Source organism: Lissotriton vulgaris, chromosome 1_1 (assembly GCF_964263255.1).
Source record: "Lissotriton vulgaris chromosome 1_1, aLisVul1.2, whole genome shotgun sequence".
Classification (NCBI taxonomy): Eukaryota; Metazoa; Chordata; class Amphibia; order Caudata; family Salamandridae; genus Lissotriton; species Lissotriton vulgaris.
This window is the reverse complement of record NC_141685.1, coordinates 1,346,424,592-1,346,447,950: the sequence shown is the minus strand read 5'-3', so window position 1 is coordinate 1,346,447,950 and position 23,359 is coordinate 1,346,424,592. Positions and strand designations below refer to the sequence as shown.

The 23,359-nt window shown below is 45.3% G+C and overlaps 1 protein-coding gene across 1 annotated transcript in view; it reads right to left on the bottom strand.

The window, feature by feature from the left end:
* Positions 1 to 23,359, bottom strand: part of LOC147749143 (maestro heat-like repeat-containing protein family member 1) — a 105,714-nt gene that overhangs the window by 36,423 nt on the left and 45,932 nt on the right. The window contains exons 3-7 of the mRNA XM_086936533.1: positions 7,526 to 7,618; positions 2,964 to 3,042; positions 2,423 to 2,536; positions 1,714 to 1,775; positions 9 to 128 (exon numbers count right to left, since the gene is read on the bottom strand). Of these exons, the coding sequence (XP_086792659.1) occupies positions 9 to 128; positions 1,714 to 1,775; positions 2,423 to 2,536; positions 2,964 to 3,042; positions 7,526 to 7,618 (468 nt within the window). The remainder of the gene's footprint in view (positions 1 to 8; positions 129 to 1,713; positions 1,776 to 2,422; positions 2,537 to 2,963; positions 3,043 to 7,525; positions 7,619 to 23,359) is intronic.

Sequence of the window (23,359 nt, the reverse complement as noted above, 5' to 3'; positions counted from 1 at the left end):
CCACTTACCTGTTCTTCAATGATGAGACTGTTTTTCCTAAGCACATATTCCATCAAAGCTCTTCCATTCATATCATAATATCCTTTGGTTGTTAAATTGGATATTAAACTTAAAGTGGCAAGAATAACCTGTGATGAAGCAAAACATGGTTAGTGAGAAACCCTTTTGATGTATAAATAAAACCAAATCCCACATTCTGGTGAGGGAGCAGCACGGGAGTGTGAGAAAACCATACAATCTCTCCTTCCTTTTTGTTCATAGAGGAAATAGAAATACACTTGTATGTGTGGAAAGCTAGTACCTGGATATAGCCTTTGAAAAAATATTGGAAAATGGTTATTAAGACACTCTGAGAATAAAACCTGAATCAATTTAATTAAACTGTTTTTACAGAATGTCTGACCAAAGCGTGATTGAGGGAATATTCAAACATTCCAGGTGGTGTACTCCTTCTATAGGTGATTGGAACTTGGTAAAAGATTGAAAGATACATTGCCAAAGATGTCTAGGTAGGTTACAACTAGCAAAGAAGCTCTCAGGACCTTGTATTGATTACAAAAATGCAAATGAGAAATCAGTAGGCTGTAGATTCCAATAATGTGGAAATGAAAAAAACCTAGAGTAGTCTGTGGGAAGAATGATGGCCACTGTCTAACTCAACCTGCAGGATTTAGCAGACCTACACTATCCCAACACGGCCAGCAGATAACAAATGGGTAAAAGTACTCAGTGTCCATTGTCCCACACCTTGTTGTTTGGTTGATCCATGTCACTTTCAAGAAATCATTTTGGCTCAAGACCGTATATAGTCACAGTCTACTCTAGTAGCCGGGTTAAAATTCACATCCCTAACATGACTCTGTTCGCTGCATATTTGCACAGGCTGGACCCAATGGCTTCAACCTCCAAAGAATACGTCCATGTTTTATTTCTTTGATTCTTATATTTCTGTGTCTGATGTTTCTGGTTTAGTCTACCAAGAATTTAGGGTTTATATCATGCCCTGAGGTTAAAAAATGGTCAACTCAATAAACCTCTCAAAGAGAATACACTAGAGACCCAGTCATGGAAATACAAGTTTTTGTTGGTTATCCAAAGAAAATGACTTTGTTGATTTTCCTTCATGCCTATATCCTGTGCTTGCTTACATGCTGAACACGGTGATGCTGATGCTGAAGTTGCCTGCTTTCTCAATTGCACTGACATTGGGCACATTGTGGACATACATGGAGTCAACAGAGTTACATATATTCCAATTTCTACACAAAATACATCTTTTATATCACAATCAGACTTTTCAAATGTGCACATTGAATATTATCCTGTATTATTGAACCATGTTTGGTGAGAATTGTTTCTTAACACACACTTATTCAGCAATTAGGGAACAGGGACTTTCTATGGGATTGGGTCTGAAAATGAGTTGACACAGAGAAGGACAGGAAAACCTGGATATGTCCACTTGAACAGGGAAACAGTAGACACAAGACACTGAGGAGACACACATGGATGGAGGTTGCATGACCCAACACCTGCACGAAAGACTAGCCTTAGAAAAATACAACAGACTGTGGTATACGCACCACTGCAATGAGTCCACGTAAGTAGAGAATACTGCACTATTCAAAAAGTGCATAACTTAAATTAGATTGCGTTGCTAATTATGAAACTGCTTGACCACAGAATGCTGCACACATAATAACTTGATGGTACCTTGTGATTGTCATCCTCAAGAACGTGACGGACAGCATCCAGATAAGAGGCACCTTCTGAATCTATGAAATGAAGCCATACATCAAATGTTCATAACACATAGATAATGTCTTTGTCTAGTACGATCAGGAATAATAGATAAGTAGATTAAGCTTCCACTATTACATGTGCCTACCTACCTGAGGGTCCTGTCAAGTCTTGGTGTGTGTGTCTGTGACTGTGAGCCTCATGGGCCTATCAATGTCTTCCTGTTCTACTGTGCATGTCTGTGTCATCATGTACCACTGAGTGGGTCTGTGTCTTCCTGCCCCATATTTTATGTCCCTTTTTGTTCCTCACCGAAGTCTATGTCAGGATCTCTTTCCACAGTGTCCCTGTCCCATTATTGGCTCACAGTGGGAACAATTTATCAAAAAGACAGATGTGGAAATGTTTGACCACTACTTTATTTCTTCACCACGACTCATGTTAACGATGGGAGGATTTATTCTTAAATTACAGTGCTCTACCAGGAACTGTTGGCAGTCAGTGTAGCTGAGGAATATGAAATTGAGGTGATTTGCTCATAGCTGCACCATGTTGGTTAAGTAAGAGGGTAAGTTGGAATTATAACTTAGGGCTCCACATTCCATGAAAAGCATTCAGTCCTTTAACTATCTTCCATGTCTATCGAAATCACATGCTGCCACCCACCCACTGAGAGGCTTACCAGTTTCAGCAAGAAGCTTGCAGAGCAGCTTTATTGTTGTGGCACGGGACTCTGCACCCAAATGGATCAAGCTACTTCCAAAATATTTAAGGACCTCACTAGAGCTAGAATGGGCTGCAAGAGTAAAGTGAAGAGAAAAATAGACATACATGAAAAATGACATACAATAAAATCATGCACGGAGGAACTAAACGCAGGGGAGCAGGTCATCAAGGCCAAATGTAAGGAAATTTTCAACGCATATCCAGGAGGTACAATATCAATAGTTTACAACATTTAATGATGATCGGTGGAGCACATGGTACTCATGTGACTACCATAGCTGTATATAGTAAATTGGACAACGTGTTCTAATAGAAAGCTAACAAATGCACTGGGAAGGGAGGTAATTACTGAAGCAACAATAGCTTTTAAGAAGATCAAGTGATGTGCAGAGCAGTGGACAGAAATTAATGTTTCGGAGGACCCGATCACTGGTAAAGACCGTCATATACTTGCAGTATCACACATATATACATATATACATTTATGACCAACTCACCCAGTGACAGGATAATGGCCGTGGACACCTTGACTGACTCTTCCCTTTCATCTGAACCTCCACGGTAGGGTGCGCAGATCTGTCAATAACAAAGCCATATTAAACAATAATGGAAGCTAGGCTATTTGAAAGCCAACCCTATACATCTGGAAAGCAAATTCCATTCAGTGGGGAAATGACGGCATAAGAGTTTGTCAGGATTTGTGGGGCCATGATGGTGGAATTGCAAATTCTCAGTTGCCATTCTAAGATTAACGCCTTAGTTTCCTATGGTTTCTGCATGGTTCGGAGACTGAAGTCTCACAACATTGCAGCAGGCAGTCGTACTGAATGCTATTTAACACAGTTGGCACTAGTGACAGCGTCTGCTGTTCAAGGAAATCAAGACAGAGGCTGTTGTTGCACTTCAACTTAGTTTATCTCCAGGGACTGTAAGTGCGTTCCCCCTTTGCATCTCACAGTGTCTGGCTAGCAAGGTGGGTTGCATGCTTTTCAGAGCGGGCCTCTTTTGTGCACTTTTCCTCCCTTTTGTGTCCCCAGTTTCTGGTTGGCAGAGTAGTGAGCGAGTGTTTCTGTTGGTGCCTGCATTAGGGTCTTTTTCAGGTCTCACCGCCACTCGCTGCTTCTGCCGTACCGCTAGCAATAATTTCTTTTTTTTGTTCTTTGCTTGCATTCAGTTCTCGCAGATTGGTCCCCATCAGAGCTGCATGTCTTTTTGGTTCCTGTTCATTGCAAATTCCACACACCAGCATTGCTATTTAGAATTTCATGCCATGGTCATCAAGTTGTGTACTTCCTTTTTTAGGTCTTGTGACATAGGCAGCGCATGTGCTGCTCTCGTCTTACGAATCTTCTTGGAATTGATACAATTCCAAAAGCCTCGTCTTAGCTCCACCTTCAGCTTTGATTTGTGCGCGACGTTTGGCATCAAAATTATGCCGATAGCAGTGCAATGATTGCATGCAAGGCATGTAAATCGCTGCTTGTTGCCATCCTGTCTCCTTTTAGCCATGCCTAGCGGGATTGGATCTCTTACCCGTGGCGTGACACAGTAGGTATATTATCAGCTTGCCACACTTTTTTTGTAAGCTTCTTTATTCTCTGCCGCCATGACGGTAAGCGTATGCTTCTCATAATTATTTATTTTGTTCATTGCAGCACTTTTTTTTGTAAGCTTGTTTTATGTAGTAGCTATTAAGTGACACATACTTTTGTAGAAGGGAATACTGAATATTACTTTAAGGGTGATTTGTCATCAATTATTCTGGCTGAACGTGCCACACCTGAACCGGTCATTTAAGGAGTTGTGACACTGGTCTTCGACTCCAGCCATTCTGATGACTGGTTGGTGCCATAATTGCGGGTGAGCAGCCGCACGGAAGATGACTATGTAGGTCTGTTAGTAGGGAAGAGCATGATAATGGGAGACAACAGTTACAATGCGGTCTTTACACCGCGATATGTTTACAACGCGGTCATTACAACGCAAGTCGTTACAACGACTTGCGCTGGATGGCGCTATATAGTAAGGAATAGTATGATTTACTATTCCAATACCTTCCCTATTGTTACGTAGCTGGAGTTGGAATAGTAAATCATACTATTCCTAAGTCCCTCGCCTCTAGCGCAAGTCGTTCTAACAACTTGCATTGTAATGACCGCGTTGTGAACGTATCGCAGTGTAAAGACCGCGTTGTAAGGTCATACATTCCATGATAACAGCAGGTATGTTTTGACATGAGCACGACATCTTTGTAAGTCATCTTTGAACACGTGTGAAACCTAAAGCAGCATCTTGTAGGTGATTGGATGAAACCGAAACAGTAATGGATAGAGCGACTCCACTGAACAGTGGCATTTCCTTCTAGAGACAATTGGTAAAACCCTATGATACTCGTGGTTCGAGGTTCATTGCAGGGAACTTGATTCTAGGAGTTTGACATCATGGAATTTTGACAACTTGGCTTGTAGGTATGCTGCTTGCAGGTTAAAGTCCGAGACGGGGACAAGGATTGTGACACAATAGGAGATATAGAGAATGACAAGACAGGTACATGCATTGAAAGTTGGTATGTCTGGGACGCATGAAGATGCTCTTTAAGCCTGAAGGATATTTCACAATAGCCTTGGCTATTCGTCTGAAAAGGCGAGACCTGTGACTTCAGATGTTAGAAGCAAAACCCAGCTCAGATGCGTTCTACCCCGATTGAAGCCTGACACCATCCGGGTATGGTGTGCGACAAGGTGGGTTATGAAGAATGACAGGCAGTGTATGAGGGTTATATGTATTGTTATGGGTGGAGGAAGAGAGACTAGGGCATGAGGACTTTGACATGGCGTAAGGGAGACGGCTTGATGCATGATGACAACTGCTAGTAGCGGAACACCTGCAAATTGAGGCTTGCTACCGGGAAGACACAGCGTGACACATGAAAATACTGAACAACTTTAAGTGGGTGATAAGCATGACACTAGTAGAAAGGGGTTAGGAACATTGCATATGTTGAAGTGAGGCGGAATTGCCACTACAATTAAGTGGTGTTTAAACTTTTGACATCTGTAAACAGACACCGACTGAATCACTACTAGAAGCTGGACCCTGCCTGAGCACAATTGCTTCGATTCAAACATCTAAACAATACAGGAAAATAAAGAAACAAGTGTACATCAAACAAAATACACAACATATGCAATTCTTTCACTCACAAATAAAAAACTATGAAAAAGTTGACATTTTAATTGGAAGGTTGGAACTTTTCAAAATGTGTTTTTATTTCTCAGATTCAAAAACAATATGCTAGACTGTTGCAAATCACTTTCTTTTTCGTTCCTACTGCTGGCGTTTTTCGTGTCTAGCAGTGCTCCAGTTGAGGCCACCATTTGTCCAACTGGATTCTAGTTGCTGTTCTTGTGCTGCTCCCTCGAATCGTGCTAACAGTACCAACTTAATTTGTAGACTCCCAGTTGCAAATTCCTACTAATTTATAGAACATTAATACATTTTCGATGTTTAGCTAGGTTTGCTTAATTAATTTGCTATTTGATTTGATTTTCTATTTTGGGCAGCCTGAGTAGGTGTTGCAGAATCCAGGTTAAGAACCACTGCACTAGATGGTAGAATCTATATTACCAGGCTGGAGGCATGGCTTTGAAGAGCAATTTTCATGTAACATGAGCCAGGTTGCCACCACGTCGATAGTTACTCCGGAGACCGAGAGCATATAATTAATTAATAGATGTGAAGACCTAGAAAATAGGTCCAGACAGGCAATCTAAGAGGCTGTAATATGGAAAAGGAAAGGGAGAAGAAGGAGAATATGTGGTGGAGTGCTTGAACAGCTCTTTAGACTTCCCTATAGGGATTGAAAGAGACCACAAAGGGGGAGAAAGAGCTCTATGACAAAGCTAGACCTCAGGACATTGTGGCAAAGATCTCCTTGTTTTTGCCAAGATACCACATACCATCTGAATATATTAATTCTTGCAGAGAGGAGCAAACAGAAGACCATTCAAAGAGGAACCTGTAAAGGGATGGTTTTCCAAGACTTGATACACGACTCTCGGAACAAGTAGACTGTTTATGGGATAGCATGGTTTTGTCTAAATATAAATAAATCTAAAACACTTGCACTGATGCCTGCACAAACAGAAGTGAAGGGATTTAAAAAATAACTTCTATTACACTAAATATTAAAGACTTTGCATCACCCCATCACTGCCAAAGATGGTCCCTGATAAATGGTTAGCATTAGTAAAAGATATTAAGCAGGATCTGAGTAAATGTAGTATGCTCCCAGTCTCTTGGAAAGTACTCATAGCAGCAATAAAAAAAGAAGCATTGAAAATGCATAGGTCTTGCTTTTGATTAAGTTAAAGGCATTAGCTTTGCTAATGCTATTGTATAGCAAAGCGAATGGCTTTAACTTGATTTTGAATTATGCATTTGGATTGTTTGAACTTATTTGTAGGGTAGTTTCTGTACATATTGACTTTAGGAACCCCAGCTGGATAAATAATGAATTTACTTTGATCGATGACATTAATCAGATGTATATGATATATACTATTTATCATTATTTATATAAGTATATGTTATATAGTAAAGTCTAGTTGGACAATTGACCCTCAGAGATAATCATTGTTAGTGATTATATATTTGTTTGTAAACCATTGTTATTGGGCAAATCTTTTCTTTTTCATGTCTCCATCCTTGGTGTACCTCCCTGTGTCCCTTCCCTTGTCAGGCCACTCTGTTGCTACCTATTATCAGAGCCAGAGTTGCTGAGAGGTAGACTTATGGGTGGTTCCTGCTGATGACCTCTCAACGCTGAAAGATCTGACAGAGGTATTTGCATTGTATTCTTTCTTTGCATCCTTGAAGCAAATTGGTTCATGTAGGCTCTTTATGGGTGATCATTTAATATTTTATACAAGCGAGTTCCCAAATGTTCCCCTCTAAAAATACTCTTACTATAAATTGGATTAATGCAGGACCCTCTTTGTTAGGAAATGTCAGTTGTCTCCTGCTGAAATACTTTGCATGTTCTCATGTATATACTTACCAGGTGATGCAGAGCCGTAAGCACGGTTGGCACAGTTTCCTTCAGTGCTCTGCAACTCTTGGTAACAGCTGCCTTCATGCATAACTCAAGGGTCTGCAAGGAGATAAGTCAATTGAGATGAGGCCAAAGGGCAAAATTGAGGACGTGGTGAGGGTCAATGGTAAATGACAAACATCAAATTATACATTCTGTATGAATGCTAGAGTGAGTTTGCGTGTGAACAAGCTCTCTTATGTACTAATTCTAAATACACATGACCACAAGTATTTTTTGAAAGGTGACCATTAATATGTCTAATTGTTTCTTCATTGATGGCTCTGTTTTTTTGACTCACAGTGCCTCACAGAGGAGTACCCTTTTATAATTAATGCCTGTCAGCAATCAAGATCTCTAATGTCCATAGGGATTTCTGTAGAGGTTACCTAATGGAGTCAGATTTTGGATTATAGACCTTCAAGGAACCACAAGAGGACACATGCAGCATTTAACTGGTGTAACTGTAATAAATGATGGATGGAATGCTGAATGATTGAAACATTCTCCCCCAGTCAAGAGATATGGTTTAAATCCATCATTCTTTTGCCCACTATGCCACCAGAGTTTGGACGCAGCCTTATGCAAATCAGTCTTGACACTGTGTCTCATGGGAACAGTCCAGAGAAAATCGCCAAACCAGGTCCTCCCTGGACCAGAAACAAGCATCCTGGGACCGGTTCCAGGTTATGTCACCCTTTATCAGCCAGGCTAGCTTCAATACAGTGGCACAGTGAGCAAGGGACCCATGTCTGTGAATGTCCTTCCCACTTAGGGTGAAAAGTGTAACTGCAACAAATGATGGACGGAATGCTGAATGATTCAAACATACTCCCCAAGTCAAGAGATCTGGGTTAAATCCATTGTTCTTTTGCCCACTGCTGCACCCCAGTTTGGACCCACCCATAGGCAATCTGCCTTGACCTTGTGCCTCATGGGAACAGTCCAGAACGAACTGCCAAGCCAGGTCTCCCTGGACAGGAAACAAGCATCCTGGGACCGGTTTTATTTCACCCTTCATCAGCCAGGCTAGCTTGAATCCAGTGGCACACTGAGCAAGTGGCCCACGTCTGGCGCATACTCATCCCACTTAGGGCGATAAGTGTAACTGCAACAAATGATGGACGGAATGCTGAATGATTCAAACATTCTCCCCCAGTCAAGAGATCTGGGTTTCCTTTGCGTATGTCACCCCATGTTGGAAGGGTATGCCCAGACGTTGGTCCCTAACTCACTACACCACTGGATTCAAGCTAGCTTGGCTGATGAAGGGTGATGCCCTGAAACCGGTCCCAGGATGCTTGTTTCCAGTCCACGGAGGACCTGGCTTGGCAGTTTGAGCTGGATGGTTCTCACAAGGAACAGGGTCAAGACTGATTTGCATATGGCTGTGTCGCAACTGGGGTGGTGCGGTGAGCAAAAGAATGATAGATTTAACCCAAATCCTTGTGACAGGGGGTGAATGTTTGCATTGTCCAGCATTTCGTCCATCAATTGTTCCTTTACATATGTCGCCCTAAGTGGGTGGGTCCCATGCTCACTACACCACTGGATTCAAGCTAGCCTGGCTGATGCAGGGTGATGCTCTGAAACCAGTCCCAGGATGATTGTTTCCAGTCCATGGAGGACCTGGCATGGCAGTTTGGGCTGGAAGTTCCCACAAGGAACTGGGTCAAGACTGATTTGCATATGGATGGGTCCAAACTGGGGTAGTTTGTTAGCAAAAGAATGATGGATTTGACACAGATTGTTGTGACTTGGGGTGAATGTTTGCATTGTCCACCATTCTATCCATCAATTGTTCCTTTTGCATATGTCGTCCTGAGTAGTACGGGTATGCCCAGATGTGGGTCCTGTGTGCACTACACCACTGGATTCAAGCTAGCCTGGAGGATGAAGGGAGATGCCCTGAAACCGGTCCCAGGATGCTTGTTTCTGGTCCAGGGAAGACCTGGCTTGGCAGTTCGTGTTGGACTGTTCCCTCAAGGAACTTGGTCAAGACTGATTTGCATATGGCTGGGTCCAAATTGAGGTGGTGTGGTGAGCAAAGGAATGATGGATTTAACCCAGATCTTTGTGACTTGGGGTTACTGTTTGCATTGTCCAGCATTCCGTCCATCAATTGCTCCTTTGCATATGTCACCCCAAGTGGGAAGGGTATGCCCAGACGTGGGTCTGGTGCTCATTACACCACTGGATTCAAGCTAGCCTGGCTGATGAAGGGTGATGTCCTGAAACGGGTCCCAGGATGCTTGTTTCTAGTCCATGGGAAGAAAGGCTTTGCAGTTCAGGCTGGATGGTTCCCATAAGGAACAGGGTGAAGACTGATTTGCTTAAGGCTGGGTCCACACTGGGGTGGTGTGGTGAGCAATAGAATGATGGATTTAACCCAGATCCCTGTAACTGGGCTTCAAGGTTTCCATTGCCCAGCAGCCCGCTCATCAATTGTTCCTTTGCAAATGTCGCCCTAAGTGGGAAGGGTATGCCCAGACGTGGGCGCCGTGCTTAATTCACCACTGGATTCAAGCTAGCCTGGCTGATGAAGGGTGATGCCCTGAAACTGGTCCTAGGATGCTTGCTTCCAGTCCAGGGAGGACCTGGCTTGGTAGCTCAGGCTGGACTGTTCCCACAAGGAACAGGTCTAAGACTGAATTGCATATGGCTGGGTCCAAACTGTGGTGGTGTGGTGAACAAAAGAATGATGGTTTTAACCCAGGTCTTTGTGACTGTGGGTGAATGTTTGGATTGTCCAGAATTCTGTCCATCAATTGTTTCTTTTGCATTTAACTGGGGCATGCCCTAACGCATGTAGCCTAGAATCACTTCTTGTCATTGTGGGCCCTGTATTCCTAACCACAGTTGCTGAAGGCCCTCGTTTTGGTTGTCCTAGTTCTCTTGGTGATTCTAGTTTTCTGGGTTGTCTGCTATGCCTGCTTCTTATGGCACTCTTGTCTAGATCCTCTTGGCCATTTTAGTCCCTCCCCCCAGTCATGGTCTTCTTGTTCCTCATCCTCCTGCTGGTTATGTTATGTTATGCAGGGGTTTTGTATAGCGTGCGGCTACTCGGAAGAGTGTCCCGACGCTTTGGATTGCACACTAATCTCATAACACAACAGGGAAAATAAGAAACAGAGATAAAAGAAACCTAATAGGGACCGAAACTAAGAGGAAAAGAGCCAGGTTTTAAGCCCTTTCCGAAAGGCCAACAAATTAGGAATGCTGCGCAGGGACACAGGCAGTTTATTCCATAACTGAGGCGCTAGTAGTTTAAAAGAGCGGCCTCCGATGCGGGCTCTCTTCACACGAGGAACCGCCGCAAGAAGCAAGGCTTCAGACCTGAGCGACCTGGCAGGCAAATAAAAGGCCAGCCTCTTCTGCAGGTATTTTGCTCCGGAGGCGTGCAAGGCTTTGTGCGCCAGAGTAAGAGTTTTAAAAATTATCCGCTTCCGGACAGGGAGCCAGTGCAGAGCCTCCAGAAGACCCGAGGCTCTGGCACGGCGAGATAGTCCAAAGATGGCCCGTGCTGCCGAATTCTGGACAACCTGTAACCGTTGGAGCAGATACTCTGGCAAGCCGAGATAAAGGACGTTGGAATAGTCAATTCTCGAGCCTATAATCGCCTGCACCGTGATCTTCCTATGTTCCTCCGATAACAGGGGAAGGAACTTACGTAGCATCCAGAGTAGGCCAAAGCAGGTACCAGTGAGACCGATTACCTGTGAACGTAGTGTGAGGCCATTATCGATCTTAATCCCAAGGTTTTTAGCCACCTGGGACGAACTTGCTGGTGGAAACATGTTCTCAGGCCACCACACTTTCCAGTCCGGATCCGAACTGCACCCAAAGAAGAGGACCTCAGATTTATCCGAGTTGCACTTGAGGCTGTTGTGATGGAACCATTGAAACACAGCCTCAAGGCAACCCTGGATCCTACCTCCATCGAAGTCCGCACCCCTCTCACAGGTGAAGAGGAGCTGGGTGTCATCGGCATAAGAAACGATCTGGGCCCCGAAAGACTCCGCCAATGCCGCCAGAGGGGTCATGAAGATGTTGAATAGAGTTGGACTCAGGACAGAGCCCTGAGGAACTCCGACACCCAATGGCGACATCTCGGCGGAGCAAGCAGAAGCCCAGACCGTTTGTCGACGGCCTGCCAGGAAAGATCGAAACCACTGGAGCACCGTCCCTCGGAGACCAACCTCTGAGAGTCTTGCAAGAAGACCCTCATGAGGGACGGTGTCGAAGGCCGCCGACAGATCTAGCATCACCAGCATCGCTCTCCCGCCCGAATCCAGCACCTCCTTAATCGCCTCCGAGACTTCCAGGAGGGCTGTTTCAGTGCTAAGATTGGCGCGGAAACCCGACTGGGTAGGGTGCAGTAGGTCGTGGGACTCCAGGTAATCGGCAAGCACCTTATGGACATGCTTTTCAATGACCTTCGCAAAAGCCTGCAGGAGCGAAATAGGTCTATAATTCGCCAACACCTCCACATCCAGGCCAGGCTTTTTAAGCAGGGGAATGATCATGGCCTGCTTCCAGGCCTGGGGAACCACACCCTGTGCAAGAGAACAATTCAACAGGGGGCTCACGAGGGGATTAATGACAGCTGCCATTTTAGCCAAAAATTTTGCCGGACAGGCATCCCGAGGGGAACCTGATTTAAGCCCAGCCATCAGGTCAAATGAGGCGGTCAGCGAGAGAGGAGGGAAAGCTGCCAAGGCCACACCTGCGTTAAGTCGGGTAGCAGCGGTATTCTCCACCCGACCCGGTATCTCAGGCTCCAGCACATGGAAGGAGTCCTGGATCCGCTGGATCTTAGAGGTGAAAAAGTCCGCAATCGCCCTGACCCAAGGCGCAGGAGGGGGAGTCTGGGTTGGTACTGCGCGAGACGTAGTAAACTCCCGCACAACGGCGAAAAGCTCCTTACAGGAATTGGAGGCAGCTTCAATTTTTCTCGCGAAATAAGCCTTCTTCTCCGCGAGGATGTTCCGATGGTAAGCTTTCGCCACAGACCTGTAGGCGAGTTTCGCCGTCGCGTCGTAATTTGCGCGCCATGCTCTTTCCGCTACCTTGCATTGGCGCCGAGAGGCCGCCAATGCTTCCGTAAACCAAGGGGCAGAAGCACCTTTTTCAGGTTTGCGGAGGGGTCTCAGAGGAGCCAGATCATTAAGTCTCTCTGAGAACCAGGCCTGCAGTCGCTCCACATCCTCCTCTAAGTTCCCTGCTAACACGAAGGGGTGGTCCGCACAAGCCTGTGCCAGCAGTTCCGGAGTAATCCGGTGAAGTGCCCTGAATCCCACGGAAGACTGCCGGGGGGCGCCGGAAGGCTTCCTAACTTCCGAGAAGTAAAATTTCACCAACCTATGGTCGGACCAAAGAACCTGGCTAGGAGCCAGCATCTCTATAGGGGTCGTAGAGAAGGTCAAATCTAAAGTATGTCCCTTCTCATGGGTCGGTCCGATATGATATGGAACCAGGCCCAGAGGGGCTGTGACCTCCAGCATTTTTATCGCATCAGCATCCGTTTCCACGTCCATGTGGACGTTAAAGTCCCCGGCAACAATACAATGCTCTGCCGTGAGTAATAAAGAAGAAGTCACCGACTGGAACTCTTCAAAAAAAGAGCCCATGGGCCCTGGCGGCCGATAGACTAGGAGACCCTTCATCGATTGGTGCGGTGAAAGAACAATGGCAAAGGCAAGGGATTCGCAATCCTTGATCGCGTCCGAGGGGATGATGGTACAGGTGGCTATTTTATTTACTATTAGTGCAACCCCCCCTCCACGCCCCTTCGGCCTGTCCTGCCTGAAGATGTTATACTCGGGCGGGAGAGCAGTAGCAATATCTGGGTTGGACGCCTCACCGAGCCACGTCTCAGTGAGCATCAGAAACAAGGGTTTTTCTGAGTCCAGCAGATCAAATATGTCCAGAGCATGCCGGCCCAGAGATCTAGTATTGAGCAGTAAGCCCAGATGTTTAGCGCTAACCGCCACCTTCTGCGGCGCCCCGCCAAGATGTTTCTGCGGGCGCCAGCCACACTCAGGGCAACAATACTTGCCCTTGTGGCGAGCAGGAAACACCGTACGGCAGGAGCCATTGATGTGTTGCAAGGAACGAAGTTCCGAACCCGAGTAGTGAAGCATAATGCTCACATGCACAAGCTACATATGAAATACAGTTGCCCAGGACTGCCCGTCGCCTCGTACGCCTCCGGGACGCTGACGGGCGCAGACAGGCAGGACTCTGGCACGACTCCGGCTAAGAGACGGCGTCCCACTGCGCGATCCCGCTGCGCGGGAGAGGACGACTTTAAATAGGCGTCTCCCACATCCCCTCGAGCGTCGAGACACTCCAAGATGGCGCCCGCGCACACACACACTCAGCCCAACCAAAGATGGCGCCCACAAATGAAATCAGCCCCGGAACCCGGACCCGCCAAATGGCGGTGTATTTTCCAAAAATTAAGTGCAGGTAAGGGGACAGAAGCCCAGTGGAGCGGCAATAAAATCAGGGGTTAAAGGAACCTAGGTAAACAAAGATAGGCAAAGGGAGTTTTAAAATCACCAGTTGTCCGAGCTAGGTGTCAGCGCGACCTGCGCTCGTGTAGCAATCAATCAGAATGCCTGAAAGTCGAGTCCGCCTTAAATAGGCGTCTCCCACATCCCCTCGAGCGTCGAGACACTCCAAGATGGCGCCCGCGCACACACACACTCAGCCCAACCAAAGATGGCGCCCACAAATGAAATCAGCCCCGGAACCCGGACCCGCCAAATGGCGGTGTATTTTCCAAAAATTAAGTGCCGGTAAGGGGACAGAAGCCCAGTGGAGCGGCAATAAAATCAGGGGTTAAAGGAACCTGGTCTTGATGGTACTAACTAGTACTAACTAGTTTTGTTGCTCTCCCTTTCCTTTTTCAAATCCTTATTCTGCATTTGCTACACCCATCCCTATTCCTCCTAATGCTTGTTCTCACGATTCTCTTGTTGCTTGTATCCTGGTCCTCCAGGTCATGGTCCACTGATTCTCTTGGGGGACCTGGTAATCCTAGTGCTCCTAGTCTTCTCGGCTGCCCTGGTCCCTCTGCTCCTCCTGGTCATTCTCCTCATCCTGGTCTTCCACCAGCAGGTTTTCCTCTTCATGCTCCTGGTTTACCAGCTCTTCCTTTTCCTAGTTCTCCTAATTTCATGTTGGTTTTCAAGCTATCCTTTTTTCTAGATCTCTTCCTCCTGATTATCTTCTTAATCTTCTTTACCCTGTCCCACCTCGTAGTTTTCCTCAAACTCATACTTCTGGTCTTCATCCACATATTCTTGGTCCTGATCTTCTGGGTATTGATAATTGGTCATAAGTGGCCCTCATCCTCCTGAGACCCTTGTCCTGTTGGTAAATATTATCTTTACCATGGTGCTTCTTGCTGTGTCCCTCCTTGTTGTTCTTCTGGCGATCTTGCCCTGGTGTTCTTGGAACTTTTCATCCTTCTGTTCCCAGTCCTGCTGGTCCTCATGATCTTGCTTGTCCTTGTGTTTATGGTCCAGCTAGTCTTGGTCATCCTCTTCCTAGTCCTCTGGATCCTCTAGTGCCATTCCTCCTAGCGGTCCTGATGTTGACCCTCATGGTGATCATGGCGGTGACTGCTGTTCTGTTCCTCCTGGCCTCCTCTTTCTCCTTCTCTTCGTAATTCTCCTCCTTTTTCTGTTCCTGCTCCTCCTGGTTTTCCTCCTTATTCTCCTAGTCCTCTTGGAAGTCCTTTTCCCAGTCCTCCTGGTCTTGATCCTCTTGTTTTCCCTAGTACTTGGACAAGGTATTGGCCCCCTGTTGGTCAAGTGACCCAAATCCTTCTGGTGGTCCTGGAGTTCATAAACTTCTTAGTGGTCCTGGACCCCCTTCAACTCCTCTAGTCATCCTCATGGCCATCTTCCTTCTCCTCATCCTGTGTGTGGTCTTTGTAGTGGTCTAAGTCCTCCTTGTGGATCTGGCCGTCTTCTTCCTTCTTGTTCTTGTGTCCTAGTCCTCCTGATGCCCCTCGTTTTCCACTTGCCAATCATTCTCCTCCTCTTTGGCCTCCTGGTTCTGGTATTCCTCATTCTAATTCTCCTCCTGGTTTTACTGATCCTTCCCTTTGTCTTGGGCATGCTGGTCCTCATGTCCTTGTGGCATCAGTCATTCTAGCAGACTTGGTCTTTGGTGCCTGATCCTCCAGGTCTTTTTCATGGCCCTACTGATATTGCTTTCTCTTCCTTCTTTTGGACATCCAGTTCCTAACCCTACTGGTGGACCTGGTCATTCGCCTCCTCCTCCATTCAGTTGTACTGGCCCTTTTTCTGGTCCTTTGTGAGATTCTTGTACCCTTGTCCTCCTCGTCTGTGTAACCTCTTCACCCCTTAGTTCTCCCTCTTCATCCCACAGGTCCTCTGGGTATCTGCCTGATTCTGCAAGTGCTTCACCAATATATCCTCATCCAAAGTCAACCAGATACAGCCTCCAGTCAGAGGACACACTGAGATTGAGAATGTTTAGATGGACACCATTGAAAGGAAATTAGCCCCCTGTTTACATTTAGATAGTGAAATACAGTCATAATTTGGATGTTCCCCTAAACCCTGGACCTAGGTGCCACTACACCTGTTTCAGTATTAGCATTAGTGGATAAGGGATTTTTCAATGTCCCTCTTGCAGCCCTGCACATTGTGAACCAAGGGAGTGCAGATGTGCCTAATAGGGGGAGGGGTTGCTTAGAAGAGACACAGAGGTGACTTAGAGGCAGTAGCTGCAGCACATAAGATGGGTGACTGAAAGTAGATTTAGGAACACATTTAGGTTCCCAGATGTTAATGAGGAGAATGATCACCTTCAGTGAAGGCTCAGAAGACTCATCAGGGGAACAGCCTCAAAGGTGCATGGCCAGTAGGGTTTACACCAAAATGTTGTCATTTGTTTTTGGTTTGTAGCTGGCTTTAAAATTTTTATTCTAAGTGGAGGCTTTCAAAAGAAGGCCCATAAGGGAATCGTAACACCCTGTCCTTTGAACTGTAAGAGCTCAGACCAGGCAGAAACTGAATCACTTTGGACCTCAACATTAATCTTCTAGTCTCAAGGCTCATAAAAGTATATTTCTGTGCAAATGAAAATTGGCAGATTGAAGAAGTAATGATTCCAATAGCGAGTCCACCAAGGTCTGTCTCTCTTGCTTTTCCAGCAAATATAATTCACACCCCAGTAACTGTAGACTATTTATTTTGCAAAAATATTTTTTAAGTTCACATCGCAACCACAAATAGTATTCAATAATGCAAACACATTATTGATTTCCAACATGGTACATTTCAAGGGCTCCTCTTAAGACTGCTTTGTTTTACCTGTTTGGTCACCAGGAGTGTAATGCAAAGTCATTGTGATCTTTAGTGAAGGTCATTTATACATTTACTTGGACTGTCTAACTTTTATTTCAAATGGTGTATGCAGCCCCTCAGACTAGAGAAGATACAATGGCACACAGTTTGTTCTAAGAGGTCTTCTTCTTCAACCAACTTTATTTTGTTTCAAGAAACCATAAAAGTGCACAGGACAAAAGCAATATAAATACATAAAAGCACAATAGATACGAATTACAGGTCATAGCAGTGTAATATATAAAACAATTACATTAATAATACATTGATTGTGAAAATGCTAAAACAATACTAAGACGAAAGCCGAAGGGATAAAAACCTCAGAAAAAAGTTCTAGGAAGTGGGCTCATTAGGGGTCGCCTATGTTACCTGTGTTATCTATATTATTGTCTAGTATGGGGAGGTCAAAAATATTCACTAAAATAGGTGGGGTACTAATGAGCCCTGCAATGATTGAAATAATATAATTTTCAAGCAATAAAACATAAATGGATGTCATTATACTGATACATTTCACCTAGCTGCTCGTCCTAATATAATGATAGGAGACTTATATTCGATTTTGCGATACAATCATACAAGTACATAAGAGAATCCATCACAGTAAAAAAAAGTATATGAATAGATTCATATGCCATACAATACAAGTGGTATTGTCCCCTATTGTATCACTTTATGAACCCCTCATATGAAACATTGATACTTTATAATATATTAATTGCGAATTTAGAAGTTGTAAAACAAAAAAGTTGCCCTGTCACAATCAAAGGAACCAATTAAAAGAAGTGGATTTGAAAATTTGTGATGGAGATGTTCAAACATAGTACATATCATCACGATGTGCAAAATATCACTTTTAAAAGACAAATTACAGGAACAAAATGGAGAATCGGTATACTTAAACCATTTTTCCTCTGGATTTAACAACTGATGAAACAGACCCAGCCTAAAAAAGTTAAAAGACAGTACTGGTGAACAGGCATCCCATAGAGTAAGTATGACTGGAACTGTCTTAAAGATGATCATTTTTTTAAATAATGGTTTGGCCAGTGATAGAGCTTCTCTCTCAGCAGCCTGGAACTAACTGTCTGTTGGACTCCTCCCTGCGGTCATGTGCATTCTTGTCAGCAAGCGAGTGAGGCTGCGGTGTTGGAGAGTGGAACGGCCGTTTGGAAGTGACATTGCTGGATTTGCCTCATTGTAGCCGTAGCCGTAACCGTAACTCCTCTGCCACTCCTCTGAGGGCTGTATTGGGCGCTCCCACTGCTGGTGCTGCTCCTTCAAGAACCAGACGGTGTGTGCCACGGTTGCTCACGGCCTTTTGCAGCCTCTTGCGGCAGCAATTGCAGTTGCAGCTGAAGTGATATGAGCCAAGAGCCCTTGTGCCGGCAAAGAACACGGAGCATCAATGTCATCTGGAGGTGAGGAGAAGAGAGAGGGGAGAGCTAAGCTGAGGGGAGAGCCGTGGTCAAGTACTTACTTTCGCTTAGTTGCGGCCCCCTCTTGACTCCCACTTGACCCTCTTGGCTCTGCCCAGCCCCTCTTCAAACCCTGATGGCCATAAGGCCCTATTGCTCTTTCTCGTCCTGCTGCCTCAACTCTTAACGAATTCCTGCCTGGGGACCCGTGCAGAGGAGTAAACGGTAGTCAGGAGGACTAAGCCCCCTGAAATCCAGAGATGCAGCATCAGCCACAGTAGAGCAGCCGTCAGGCTAATTAGACGGGTCGCGGGACCAGCAGGTTGGGAAGCCAAGCACAAGCGCAGCCACCATTAGTAGGTGGCTGCTAAGTGAGAGACCCGGTAGCCAGCAGAAGCGGCCAGAACAGGACCGGGTGCAGCTTGCAAGCGAACTGCATTGTCCCCACTTGTTGGCCCCGATTGCCTCCCACTTCTCCTCTTGCATTCAGGAGCAGCATCGCAGAAACAGAAAGGAGAGCAGATTAGCAGCAGAGAATAAAACAAGGGCAAAGCGGTGTACAAAGACAACCAGAGATGGTAGCAGCCCTGTGGGGTTAAGAGTTCTTTCTTGTCCTGTCGCTGGGGGTTGAGAGACTCGGTCCCCTGGCTTCTTACTGCACCTAGTCCAAGAGGGGTTCCAGTAGGTGTTTCTCAGTGCACTTAGTGGTGGCTGACCAGCTGTCCTCTGCTCTCAGCGTCTATTCCTCCTTGCTGGTGAAACTGTCTGGTACCCTAAGATGCAACTAGAGCCAACAAGCAGATCCACTGGAAGTGAAACTATGAGAAGTTGGCCTGGCATATGCTGTCCACTATTCTAGTGGGCACCTTGCACAAGTCCAAACGACCCTTATTGATGGTAGGTTTAAAGATAATCTATATAGAAAGCTATCCTAGTGGTAGCTGTGGAGAGCAACCTTCAGGCTAAGTCTTGAAGGTATGTAAAGCAGCTTGTTTTGCCAGTCTATAATCTCATGAATGACCAATTGAAAGGAGAACCACGCTAGGTATATATATAACATATATGTATTTATTCTAAACACATCCCTCTAGTCTCTTTATGAGGCTAGAGGCGAAAGTACATTTGGTAAACTTATTTAGCACACAGTAAATTAGCACAATATATGATTAGCCCTAGGGGCGTAATAAACCATATACTAAGAAAGTAGTATAAGAACTACAATAGACATAGAGACAAGGCCTAGGGCCTGTAAAACCGCTGGGGCAACCAGGAACCACCCAAGGAAGTGACAGAGATGACCCATGGGGCACACGTGCAGTGTCTAAACACAGCCGAGAATCACCATTGACTTCTATGGAGAAAGTTGAGGTTAGAATTTTAAAGATTAGGGACACTCAGAAGTGGACTTGGAGCAAACCCATTTAGAACTAGGCAGCTCTAGAGTCAATACCCACGGGAGCACCGGAGTACTCGAGTTACATCACCCGTGGAAGCCGGGTGCATAGGTGTCTTTTTGTGTCAGGTTTCGTCGTCGTTTTCTATGGTGAGCTGCGGAAAAGAGCTGCAGCGACCAATTAGAAAGTGTCCGGATGGATCCAAGGGTGGATCAGAGAGATGAAGAACCTGAAAGCAGAGAGGACAGAGTCTGGGTTACTAGCCAGTGACCAGGAAGGCGATGAGCAGATGCCCACCGATGTCCGGTGATTACAGGTGCAGAAGGTGAAGCTTGACTCTTCAGCAATGAGGACCAGGATGCCTCAACAACAATAAGGAGCTGGATTTGAGCAGTGCCATGAGGGATGTCGAGTGCTGTGGTGTCGGTATCTGGATTGGACCCAACAAGCCTTGGCAACAGCAACCCATGTAGAAAGCAAATAAATTGGCGTTGGTGCAGACCAGAAAGGTCTGAGGGACTCACATTTTGGAGGGGAGTCAGGGCACATCTGGAGCAATCAGGGAAGCCCAAGAAACAAAAGAGTTACCTTCATGGGGACCCACCAGTCGACGGCCCAGGGACTATAATTAGCCCAATGCACAACTTCGGGAAAGCTTGGTAAGTTGATGCACTAGCAAATGTGCATAGTGTCCAGGAGTTCCGATTTCAAGTCACTTGTGAGGGCTGCGGGTCTCAGCTTTGCTGGGATCTCATGTCGGCCTCGGGGAAGTCTGGAAGTCTGTGTCCTGTGTTGCAAATCTGTTGGGATCCGGCGGGAGCCTTGGAAATGCAGACCTGCAAGATGCTTCTTTGGAGCCGGTTTGAACAGGGAAGTCACTCCTTGACCACAAGGGAGATCCTTCTGTCTTCTAGTCGAAATAGAATGTCAAAGTTCCAGGATATATGTTGTAGAGTTTCGTCCAGGTATAATCCAAAGTATTAAGGACTGGGTTCCTATACTTATTCTAAGTTTAGTGGTTGGACTTACTCTAGGGTCCCAACTACTGGAGGACCCAGGGAGGGGGTGGTTACACCCCTTTCCCCTTGTCCAGTTTCGCGCCAGAGCAGGGGCTGAGTGCCCCTGCAACCGGTTTGAACTTGGCTATGCACAGGGACACCAAGTGTGTCCGCAGCACTGTCTGAAAAGCATTCTATAAATGCACCCACCCACCCCCAATACACTAAAGCCTACCTGGGAGGTGGTTACACCTCCCTGTGACAGAAAACCTATTGCCCAGGCCTTCCCTACTGGAGTTTGGTCCAGCAGCAGGAGGTCAGGCCCGTGTCTGTGGCTGCAGCATCCATTTTGTGATGCTGGGGTTCTTTTAAACTATTACCGGTTAGGTAAGTGTGTACATGTCTTCTCCCTCTAGAAGGGTGGAATTCTACCCCCGCCGCCAGGACTGGTGGGGTGTAGGATTCCAAAGTGTTTGACACCAAACACATGTTTCCATACAGCCATTCCAAAGTTAGCATTTACCGCGAGGTTATAATGCACTTAAGAGTATATGGTCTGGCTGCATCACAGAACAGCATCAGAGAATAGATTCCGAAAGCTGCAGAGTGGCTCAGCTCATACTTGGGCACCCTCTCACACAAAACCAAGCACTCTGCCTTCAGGATTGATAAGGCCTGCCAAGGAGTGACTTATAGGTTTATAGGTGGCAGTGTAGTAGTAGTAGTAGAAAAGCTTTATTCGATTTCACAAAATATAAAATCATAAAAGCGACAATTCATTTGTTAAGTCAAACATTCCAATGAATTACAGATGAGAACAGTAAATAGGTTCATAAAAGTTTTAAGAGCTAATTAAACTTTTCCTTTTCCTCAAGATACTTTTTAAAAAACCTGTCATTATTCCAACACAGTATGTATCATTTAAGGATTGTAGAAACAATAGAGCCGGGCGACATTGATGCCATGAACCTTGTTTTTAAAAAAATGGTTTGATCCATCTTGTCCTTTCTGTTGAATAAAATTTACCAAAACATATTACATGCAGAGTAGATTGGTCTGATATATTATCGCACGGGCATTTGCAGAGCATTCTGGACCAATCGTTTACTTTAGAAAATGTAGTTAAGCGAAAGAAATAGTAGAATCTAAATCTTGTCAGGATATACCTATCATAGTACTCCTGACACTAAACCAAATAGGGTTGAATTGAGGCCAAGACCAGGGTGAGTTGGTGTTGTAATACCGTTTTTTTATTTCATTCCACTCCTAGCCTTAATGTTTCTAGATGGTTCCAGCAAAGTGACTTTAAATCTTTCCTCGTTATGTTGTTTAGGGAGTCTGGCTTATGGTAAAACTCTGGTCTCCCCAAGTCATTTGTAAACTTGCGAATATAACACAACCATGGAATGTTGGCGGCCTGATCCAAACCCAAGGAATCTTTAATTATATCTCTATTTAAAACTAGGACAGGTGAGGTCCAGGCTCTGTGCTATAACAGTATTGGTTGCATGCTTATCAAGTCGCTGACATGGCCGATGCCCAGTCCAGAATGACAATTAAAAACAGGAGTACATTGAGTAATAGCTAAAATAAATCTTAAAAAAGCATTTTCTACTTTTTGAATGGCTGAGCTATCACAGGCTCCCCAAACGCCTGCTCCATAAATAGCTGTGCTTATGCACTTAGCCTGATAGATTTTTAGCAGGATTTCTGGTGGCCTTTTCCCCATTTTTCTTGCAAATATCATGAGTGCTGCCATTGCTCTTTTAAACGACAATGTCCTGCTTCTAATAGCTGGTCCCCAGGATCCCGATTCTTCTAAAATGATGCCTAAATAGGAGAATGTTTTAGTGGGTGCAAATTTTTTTCATTCCCGGCGAACAGGGCGCAGGATCTATCCTTGCCCCTCCCACAGGTCATAACAAACTTTTTTTAACATTAAGTTTCAAACCCCTATTATCCATAAAGTTTATATAGGTGTCTAGTGCCGTCTGAAGGCCAATTTGTGTTCTCGCCATTAAGACGGCCTCGTCGGCATACAGGAGTGAAACAATCTGTTTATGGTTAACCTGGGGTGAGTCTCGTACTTTGGCCACCAGTTCTTTTTCCAAATCGTTGGTATATAAGGTAAAAAGGAAAAGGGGCGAGTACGCAGCCTTGTCTGACGCCTCTCCTCACATGAAAAGGCTTGGTACATTTACCTTTTAAACCAAATCTCACCTTGGCTGTAGCACCTGCATAGAGTTGTCTTAAAAATAATATAAGTACCTCATCCACCTTCATGCCTGATAAAATCTGCCATAAACGACTATGGATTACGCAGTCAAAAGCAGCGCTTAAGTCGACAAACGCTGAGTATAATTTGCCTCCCTTAGCCTGAGTATGTTTTCCATGTAAAATGGAAAAATTTAGCACCTGCTCTACAGTGCCCCGCCCCTCCCTAAACCCGTATTGTACTGGACTTAATACGTTAGTATCTTCTGCCCATTGTTGGAGGCTGCTCAAAATAACCCTGCCAGTAACTTTCATAAAGGAGTCAAGCAGGGATATAGGACGTTAACAGGAAGGATTATCCTGGTCCCCCTTTTTAAATATAGGGATA